The following is an 11,023-nucleotide window of genomic DNA, read 5'->3' on the forward strand; positions in this document are numbered from 1 at the left end:
TAAAGAAGTTTTTATAACAACCATTTAAATGACTATCCCTCAGTTTCACAGACTAAAATCTACGTCTGAGCCGTTTCAACTGAAATAAACTTGCTCTGACTGATCTTAAGATAAATCAATGCATTTATTTTGTCTCAAAATGCACACCAGTAATGTTTTTACTTAATGTAATTTTTTTGAATGCACATTTATAAAAATTACTTAAATGTCCTAATTGAACTATGGCCTAATCCTGGCTTAGTCTAAGCCCTGTCTGTGAAACCACGCCTATATCTCAAAAATGAAGCATATCATAGTCACAAAATTAGTAAGCTTTTTTTACTATATATAAAAAGTTCACAGTGTAGCCTAATAAGCTTAATTTTCTTTTAATCAAACTATGATAATTTTGTGCTCAGATGTATTATATTGAAAGATAATTATGATATTGTAAACATAATAATAATTGTTTCAAATTATGTTCTGGTATTATGAACTGATATGAACTGTTATTACATTATTTGTTGCCACAGTGTTTTCATAATGTAATACATTTCTCATACAATAACCTATAACATTATGTACAAAAAAAATTACATTTAATAATAATTATTATTATATTATGAGCTTGAGATTTTCTTATGTTTTGAGAAAATTATTACATTATGAACATTTTAATTAAATAATAATGTAATACTTGTTACATTATGTGCAGTTATCACATTATGAGTTGCTACATTTGGGATTTGGGAGCCCCCAACAACAGATTGACATGCATGCAAGGTCAAAAAACACTTTCATCTTCTTATAATATGCATTTATTTTTACCTTATTTGCTCAACGACTCCCAAACGATTCGTTTTCATTAACTTAGAGCTATTACACACTGCATGAAAGGTAATTTTTTGAAATCCATAATAGGAGCACTTTTTAAGACCCAAAAGGTATAAATTGTAGAGAAATGAGATTCGATTAGTTTAAATATTTATATGGTATTGTCTTTTGAATGGCTTTCTGTGTAACCCTTCAGTTCTTGTGCTGTTCTCATTTTGTGAATGCTGCATTTTTCTTATATGGCATCCCCATTTCATTGTCACTCTACTTGCTTTATGCGATTTCTAGGAATTTTGTGTTCCACCCTCAGCAGAAAGCACACCACACACCTGGCCCGTTAAATCCCGCCCAGTTGACGGACAACCGTACTGACCAATCACAGCGCAGTATTCGATGGGCGTGTCCGAAACTCCTGCATTTGCAGACGTCATGTAGCTCCACTCAGACCAACCTTTAGCTTAGCCCCTTCAAACTATTCCTTTATTCCGCTAGATTAGATTTGGGTCGCTCCGTAACCGGTCGTATTTAAGAAGCTGGAGGTTGATAACGCGGGACACACAGCTGGGAAGGCCGACCGTTCCTCCGACAGCTTTATAGAGCTCTATGTTTGGTGTTCAGAAGTGAATTTCATGCGTTAGCTCGAGCTGAACTCCAGTAGTAACAGCAGTCATGGGCTCCAGAGCTTCATCTCTACTCAGAGAAGAGGACATTGAAGAAATCAAGAAAGAAACTGGATGTAAGTAGCGGTTTCGGGTGGATTAATAGCGTTTCTGGGTTATATAGACATCGCTTGAGAGTTTGGAAAATGATGACACATGTAATACAGAGCTTTTTAGGAAGTATTTCGTGTCCTGTGATGTAATGATATATGACTAAACGCCTTCTAAAACTATTTTAGAAGTATGTTTTTGTGCTTGCATCTTGAAGAAAGACTTGGTGGAACCAGTTACAGGATCCAAGATACACTCTCTTATAGATATATAATTAAAAAAAATGTATATATATATATATATATATATATATATATATATATATATATATATATATATATATATAATTTATATTATTGGTTAATAAGAAGCTCAGAGAATGTTATGCTTCAACTGCCTAGATAGCGATATAACATCTGGTCTGTGTGTGTTGTGATATGAGTGGGGCGTGCATTGAGGGGCAACTGATGCATATCTCTTACAAGCTGCAACTGTGTTTGTGCATATAAACAAGAATTACAGTATGCATTCATGTTTAATGGATTTAACTGGGTGCAGTTATGTCTGGATCGTGTTTTCACTGATGTAAATAATTCGATTTTAATGATACCATGTGCACCTGTGCAACTGCAGTCCGAGCTCTACAAAATGCTATGAGGGAATATAATTTCCAGTCTCCGCCGTCTCTGTGCTTCGGCCTTCTGTATACGGATGAACCACAGGGAGAGAAACATCCACCCCCACAACATCTAGAAATAGACTGGGGATACGCTTTATACATTATTGGAGCTGTATGGGTTATATGTTAGTCTTTATTTTGCAGATCACACATACCAAGCTCGAAAGGTTTTTTTTTAGATGTTTTGAATAGCTGTTAATATTCATAGTTTCTAATGCCAAGATTTATATGCATGTGTTTTTCATATGCTTGTAAACCCAGATTTGACTACATTCCTTCAAAGCCACATAAAGTGCTCTCCTTCTTGTAATTGTCTGTTATTTTCCGCTCTTGTCCTCTGGTGTGAAAACCTACTGGGCAGAAGCCAGGATTTCACACCGCTTCTCTTTATGTGGTTGTGTTTTAACTCCTGGCTGAACGTCACTGTGTGACTTCCTTCATCATGTGGAATGGTTCTGTGTTCATTCACCTCATTTACCTGTGTTGATCAAAGTCTGAATTGTTCTGGAAGATGTTCCCGTGATGTGGTCAGTAATTGGCTTTCCATGAATACAGACTCTGCCAAAGCAGCTTTTCTCTGGTGACTGGATGTTTCAGTTTACAATGATTTCTTTACAAATGTATTTAGTTTGGCTAAATTGTGTTGAAGTGAAGGGAAATAATCCAGTTAGTGCCCATTATACATCAAGTATCCCAGGATGCACCTTATGAAATAGTTTGAGATGCAAAAACAGCAAAGCTGGAATCAAAACCAGTCTTAGGAAATGTGTTCCTTTTTGTCTTTATTCATTTGGTTTGATTTTTTTTTTTTTTATGAAAACAAATTGTAAAAAACAAAACAAATGTGAACAAATAAAGTCCAGAATATATTTGTAATATATTAGCCTAAATAAACACATGCTTATTTATAGAAAAAAATAATAAAAATAACAAAATAGGAAAAAAAATATTTATTTACTTCCAGGATATTTGTTACATTTTGTCCTTTTATTTATATATATATATATATATATATATATATATATATATATATATATATATATATATATATATATATATATATATATATATATATATATATATATATATTTACTTCCAGGACATTAGGCATATTGTATTAATATATATTAAAAAAAATTATTAGTTTTTTTTTTGTATTTTATTTTTTACTTGCTTGCTTAAATCTAAAGTACATTTATTTCTATAATTAAAATATATAAAAGTACACATTTGTTTTAGTTTTATAGAATATGTAGCCAATGCAAAGTACAATTGTATTTATAAAAAAAAAATCTGTATTTACTTAAAGCACTGTCACTCTCATATTTTTCTTTTTTATTTTGAAATGATAAGCATCAAGTTTCAACATTTAAGCGTGTCTGTGTCTAAATGGTTTTCGTAAATCCTGTCTACACTGATCTAAAGGTGATAACTCTTCTGTGACGAGACGTTCACTATCTCTTGTCGAGTTTGAGAAATCTCTGGTGTAAGGTCATTCAGATAAGCTTTACCCAGTACTGTCCATCTGATGATCACATCTGTGACTTGAATGTTCACTGTCCTTCCTTAACCAGACCTTGTTGTGTTTGTGTTTTCCAGTCTCCCACAGTCAGATCACTCGCCTCTACAGCCGCTTCCACAGTCTCGATAAAGGAGAAAATGGAGCGCTCAGGTATGACATACGCCACTGAATGACGTGTTGAGTAACAATGAACTTTAACAGCGTGTTGTTGTAACACCTTTGGCCAATTGTTACGTCTGCATGCTCGCTTTTACTGAGCATCCTTTGATCGTCTCCACTTGAATGTTTTCTGGCTCTCTTGTTAACATTCTCACCAGCCTCAGGCTCTGAAAGTTAATCTGTTAAGGAATGGATAGATCAGTGTTTGAGTTTTGACTGCGAGGAAACACGTTTTTCCTATTACACTGCTAAAAATATGACTTTTATTGTAAATATTCCTTGTAAGCTATGAAGCTTATGAAGCGTGTATTTCCTTGTGCCAAAGTTGTTTGCGTAACGTCCTCTGTGTGTCCTCATAACTAACCTGTACACACTGAGATTATGATCAATGAAAGGTAGTTATAAAGAAGATGAGAAAGCCATAACACAGTGGCGATGGTTAAATCCAGGTGATAAATGAAGCATTTATCACACACATTGTCCACAAGTTTTGCAATGTGTTTAATTGTTGTGCATTTGATACTTGAAATGGATTTGATAGCATTTCTAATGGAAGTTTAATGCATGTCATCATAGCCAGATAGAATAAACGATGGTGTGTTTTGAAGGATTAAAACAATTTTATTTATTTTAGTTTATTTTATTTTATTTTATTTTATTTTTTTGAGAAAAGAACTGTATGCACTGCAAAACTGGTGAAACTACCTAAACTATTCCTTACCTAAACTTTTTTTTTTTTTTAAAGAAATTATTCATTTTATCCAGCAAGGGTCTATTAAATTGATATCTTTTATTCACATTTATAATCTTGCAAAGGTTTTCTGTTGTTGTTGCTGTTTTTATACTTTCTATGCATCAAAGAACCTTGAAAAAATGTATTTCCACAAAAATAGCTGCACGACTGCGTTCAAAATGAATAATAGTAAAATAAATGTTTGTTGTAAAGAACATTAACATATTAGAATGATTTCTGAAGAATCATGACACTGAAGACTGCTGAAAATTCAGCTTTTCATTACAGAAATAAATTAAGTTTTTAAATAAATTCAAATAGATTACAGCTTTTTAAAATTGTAATAATATTTCACATTAATACTGCATTTTTGCTTAAATGTCGCTTTGGTGAGCACGAGACTTCTTTCAAAACCCCCAAACTTGTGTATGGAAGTGTATAATATCCCAACTTTTTACTTGAAAACGGACTCTTTTGTAAATCATTTCTGTGACGTGTCTTATGAAACTAAACTCGTTCTGTTTACCAAATATGCAGAAGTCACAAGTTGTGTTCTTGTTCTAATCGTTTGTTTTTAATCGCAACATCCTCTGTGGTCTGAAATCAGCTGAGAAGATGGCTAGTTCAACAAACGTCATCAGCGATATGGTTAATATTAAAAATCCTCCAGTGTTGATGACTTTCTGTTCTTGTTATCACCCCAAACATCCGTCAGGCTGAGATTAGAGATGCTGGCTCATGTCTGAACAGTAAACAGTCTCAGAAATCAGAGCGAGGTGTGTGATGTTTCTTAATGTGGAGGTCACTCCGTGACTTTCCTTATGCACGACAAGGTTACTCCCAGAAATAATCCATTATGAAACTGCTTTTTCATTATTGTGATGTGATTACAGTTCTAACTGAGCACAGTAATTATTACACAGTATTCACCATTACTCATATCAGCCATTTAAAGGCTGGTACACGTCAAAGTATCCTTTTAACAAGTCCCATTTTCTCCGAATTAGGGAAGGGCTTTCCTGCTTTATTACATGTTACGTGATCCAGTGAGCACAGAGAGACGTGCGCAAACTGAAAAACTCTTACTGCCTCAAAGTAAAAAGCCTGAAAACAAACAAACCATGTCAGGTTTTCAGCAGCTTTGCTTCTCACCAAGGAAAACAGCTTTTCATTCGAGAAGGACAGTTTTATAAGAATAATCAATGTGTTATTAAATAAGGACGGTCTCTCGTGTTACTGTATGCACCCGGCTTGTTTCTGTCGGTGTATCCGTGTGCAAAACCTGAAACTTATCTGGCAGTAGGTTAGCGGTTTATAGGTATAGTATTATGTGAAGCATTCGTATAGTTTGTATTTTTTAGTTTATGTATAGGTAAACGTTTATATAGAGTATATATGGGTTTGTACTGTTTAACTTCATGATTGTCTGTAGCACTGTGGTCCTGTGAGGCATGACATTTGGTTTCACTGTATGTCCACACATGTAGCAGAATGACACTAAAGCTCAACTTGACTTGATGATTAATAATAACCCCTCTCTACCTCTCTTTTTCTCCTTCTCAGCCGAGAAGACTTCCAGAGGATTCCCGAGTTGGCCATAAATCCTCTTGGCGATCGGATCATTAATGCCTTCTTCCCAGAGGGGTGAGGAACCTGACATGTGACATTTGAAACATCAGCTCCATCTTTTATTGCACCAGTATAATACAGTGTATACACACAGATCTGATTTAATACTGTTTTCTGCTTTTACAAAGAACAATGAACTGCACAAATGAAAGAAAGCAATTAAATAGAAGTAAATGGAAAAGAAAAGACTAATGGGTAATGAGAAAAGGAGAAATATGTGTGTGTATTTCACACAAAAAGCAAAGAAATAAAAATAAGAAAATAATAAATTTGAACCTGGGTTAATCAAATTAATATTTTTGTATCTTTGTTTTTTTTGTCATTGTGACATTGTTTTCATGACAAAAAATGTTTTAATTATGAATATATATTTACACGCTACTGTTGAAAGGTTTTAGGAATGGAAACGATTTTTATGAAAATAAGTTTTAAGACAATTAATGTAAAAACCGTAATATTTTGAACTATTACAGCTGTGTGTGATGATAGCTGAATTTTCAGCATCTTTACTCCAGTTTTCAGTGTCACATGGAAATTCAGAAATCATTCTAATGTGCTGATTTCCTGCTTAAGGAAAAAAAAAATCTTATTAATATCAATATTGTTGTGCTGCCTATTTATTTAGAAAGTTTTACAAAAAAAAGTATAGGTTTCTGATGAATATAAAGTTCAAAATAACAGCATTTATGTGAAATATTTTTATTTTTTGTATAATTAAAAATATATTTACAGTCACTTTTGATTAGTTTAATATTTCCTAGCAGATAAAAGTGTACTGTAAAAGACAAAATGTACTGACCTTTTTGAACTGATTTTTTCAAAACAGTCATAAAAAATGGGGGAAATGCCGTTACAGTTTATGAAAATAATGTCACAATGAATTATGGTTTAAATAATAGGTTTCAATTTCCGTCTTCTAAATTATTTTGGTGGTTGGGGAGGTGTTGGGGTTTGAGGGCAAATTCTTGAGCGGTTTCATAACTTTTGTCTCCGTTTCTCAGAAAATGTAGTTTCCATAACATTGTTTGTGTGAATTTTTGGCTGTAATAGTGATACTGTATGAAATCACATTCAGTAACTTCTGTAAACCCTATCATTACTGTCTCTATTGTGTGGCTGGTATCTCGTGGTTTGTTTGAATGTTCCTGTGGGCTCAAGAAACCACCTTGTGGGCACGTCAGTGAAAAACATTGAGTCTAAAGTGGGACAGCAGTTTCGAGTTTAGACATCAGCGAGTCTGTCTGGGACAGCGTCTGGCTCTGCACACATTAAAACCACATCAGTCGGCCACTAGTGGTCAGTTTTAAAGTCTCTGTGTGTCTCTCTCATGTATTTCAGTGAGGATCAGGTGAACTTCAGGGGCTTCATGAGGACTCTGGCTCACTTCCGTCCTGTGGAGGATAACGAGAAAAACAAAGACCCGACTTCTGGCGAGCCGCTCAACAGCAGGGCCAACAAACTCCTCTGTGAGTCCAGCTCAAACACCTCGCATATTAATGTCAAGGTTTTGTTTGTGTCCACAATAATATTGAGCAGCACCATTGTCAATATTAATAATAAGAAGAAATGTTTCTTGAGCAGCGAAGTAGCATATCAGAATGATTTCTGAAGGATCATGTGACACTGAAGACTGGAGGAATGATGCTGACAATTCAGCGTTGCTTCACAGAAATAAAATAGCATTTTAAAACGTATTCTAATCGAAAACCATTTTAAACAAGGACCTCCATGAACATTTTTAAATGTTATGTTTTTAATTACCACTTTAAGCTATTAAGTTTGAAAAGTCTCAAGACAATGAATGAGTACGAAACTCATTTAATCCCATTTAAAAACTTAATGGCCAAATAACAGATGCATTGAAAGCTTTCAAGAATGGAGCAGTCTCTAAGCATTTAAAAGCAGGCAAAAAGTCATTTCCCAAATGGAAACAAATCGCTTGAACAGATCCTGGTCTTAAACTTGCTCTTTTTTTAAGGATCCTGTAAACATGCTTTAGCTGCTCTTAATCTCTGCCCAGGAAACCAGTTCTCTGTGACCAGCCCCTGCAGTGTGTTCATCTTGCACAAAGTGATGCGACTTTAAGCTTTTAATAATATTTTGTTTTTTGCAGTTGCTTTTCGGTTATACGACCTTGACAGAGACGACAAGATCTCTAGAGATGAACTGCTACAGGTAAGAGAATTGTGCTTAATGTCCCGTCTCTGACAAAAGAACGCTCTGTACGATCTGAACAAAGAGCCACTGACTCACCTGCCCTTGCCATGTGAAACCAGCTATTCATCTCCACAGCAGACAGCAGATCAGGCTTAGGGGACTTCAGGGACATGTCATTTTTACTTTCCTGTCAAACATGGAAACAGAATTAACCCATGATATTCTACTGTTATATTTTAAACATTTTCTTTGCTTGTACATATTACTAGATTTTTTTAATAATACAAACCTATGAAAGGCTTGTAAATATATTTTTTAACATTTTACAAATGCAAAACGTATAAAACCGTTTTATACTGTTGTGTGATGTAGCTACAAAATATTTCTGAATTATCATTGCAATGTGTAATCAGTCTAGAAGCCCATGGGAATGCTTATCCTTCTATTCATTCCCGTTTGGGAAAATTCATTTATTTTAACAAATCCCTTTGTATTTACCCCCTTAAAGGTACACCATATATTTATTTTACTCATTCATAGTTGGATTTCTTTTGTTTTTGCTGGGTTTATTCCACTCTGGGAGCATTGGAATTTCACATGCCATTTTTTCCTGAAAAAAATAAACAACTTAATGAAAAATTAACTTCTAGGAAGCATATGCAGTGTGTCTCATAAAATGTAAAGACTTGCATCTAGTATACTTGTATTACTTTACTATTACTGTGTGGGTCAACACTCATTATAAAATCCAGAATGAACCTTTTTTGCAGGTTTGTTTCAGTAGATGGTGTTTTTGAACCTCAGGAGTCTTTGGAAATAAGTAATTTGGAAAAGTGCATGCATGCATGGGGAATTGCAGTCTGCCCTTGAGCCACTTGATGGCCCCAGATAATAATGTGAAGAATAGAAGTAAAACAGAGACTCAAACTTGCGTGTTTTCCAGGTTTTGAGAATGATGGTTGGTGTGAATATTTCTGATGAGCAACTTGGAAGCATTGCAGACAGGACCATCCAGGAAGCTGACACTAATGGAGACATGAGTATCTCATTCAGCGAGTTCACCAAGGTAATGCCAGGAAAAGCAGTAGGTATAGGACGAGAATAGACCACCCAAAGATTCAAAAATAAATAGCTGAAAGTGTACTCCTCTTCAGGCCATTCAAGATGAAACAGAACTGCAGAAATTTTGCATTAGATCACTTCCTCACCAGTAAATCCTCTGCAGTGAATGGGTGCCGTCAGGATGAGTGCATACAGCTGATCAAAACATCACAATTATCCACAAGTAATCCACACAACTCTATTCTATCAATTAACATCTTGTGAATAGAAAGCCACATGTTTGTGAGAAACAAACCCATTGTAAAGGCGCTCTAACTTAAAACCGTCGTTGCATGCCAAAATAAGCATCATTTATTCCTCCAGTGAAAAAGTTCCTCTCATATCAAAATCCACCAAAATATTTGGTGTTTGAGCTGGACATATTAGAAAGCAATATTATGGCTTGAAAATTCATTTTCAACTGGAAGCAACAAGTTAAAAATGTCTTGATGGATTTAATAATTTTTTTTACATTAATTGGACTGGAGTGTGGATTATTGTGATGTGTTTATGAGCCGTGTGGACTCACATTCTCACGGCACCCATTCGCTGCAGAGCATCCATTGGTGAGCAAGTGATGGAATGCTAAATTGTTCCCCTAAAAATATGAAAGTGTTTGAATGATTCCAAAGTTTTTGGGGTGATTTATTTATTTTTCTCTCTTCAGGTATTGGAAAAAGTGGATGTCGAACAGAAGATGAGCATCCGCTTCCTTCACTGAAAACCAAATGTGTTCTGAACTCTGATTGGAGACCATCAGTGTCACGCCACCTGATTCTTCTTTGTGGGTTGATTCATCCTTTTTAAACATGATCATGTTGTCATCATGTTACGTTTGTTTCAATCATCTATCACTCTTGAGTTGCTTTTGCACTAGAAGGCCGGATCCAGTGCCTTCACTATTCTCAAAAGTCACAGAGGCTTTTATCTTGTGAAATTCTATTTATTCCGGCTGTGAAAGCAGCTTATTAAAACTTTCCAAATGGCGAAGCTGTCACTGAAATTGATACTGACGGATGCACAATTCGTCACCTACTTAAAGGCCAAATCTTCAGAGAAACTTTCCTTCTCACCCCTAGAAATAATATTTTGTTCCACAATACCTCATTATAAGGGTGGATAAGGCTGTCTTCATTCTCGTAATTTATAATGATCTTAAGTCAACACATCAGAGGGAGTGAAATAGCTGAATGCCTCTTAACTCAGAAAAATGTATTTTTCTCTGAATTTAAGTTTTCTTTAAATGCCTAATAAAGAGAAGAGAAGCGGTTCATTTGAGTATTTGAGTTATTCTACACTCCAATTTCATTTTTAAATAACATATAGATAGCCAAGACTTTTTAAAGGTGAAGCGTGTAATTTCCGGTGTCACTGCGGTATCGAACAAAAATAAGATCTGTTTAAGCATCCAAAACTTGCCAATGCAACATTCCCAGAAATGATAACAGAGTATTAAACCGTACTAGATGTGATGCACACCAAAGTTTTTGGAATGAAATTCACTGGTCATCTTAAAAGTG

The 11,023-nt window shown here is 34.8% G+C and overlaps 1 protein-coding gene across 1 annotated transcript; it reads left to right on the plus strand.

The window, feature by feature from the left end:
* The first annotated feature begins 1,213 nt into the window (after positions 1–1,213).
* LOC127970732 (calcineurin B homologous protein 1) lies at positions 1,214–10,774 on the plus strand. The gene is made up of 7 exons (XM_052573426.1): positions 1,214–1,549; positions 3,802–3,874; positions 6,180–6,260; positions 7,584–7,711; positions 8,359–8,420; positions 9,346–9,468; positions 10,171–10,774. The coding sequence occupies exons 1-7, from the start codon at positions 1,483–1,485 to the stop codon at positions 10,222–10,224; spliced, it is 588 nt and encodes a 195-aa protein (XP_052429386.1). The 5' UTR covers positions 1,214–1,482; the 3' UTR covers positions 10,225–10,774.
* The last annotated feature ends 249 nt before the right edge of the window (positions 10,775–11,023 follow it).

This window comes from Carassius gibelio, chromosome B13, assembly GCF_023724105.1.
Source record: "Carassius gibelio isolate Cgi1373 ecotype wild population from Czech Republic chromosome B13, carGib1.2-hapl.c, whole genome shotgun sequence".
NCBI lineage: Eukaryota > Metazoa > Chordata > Actinopteri > Cypriniformes > Cyprinidae > Carassius > Carassius gibelio.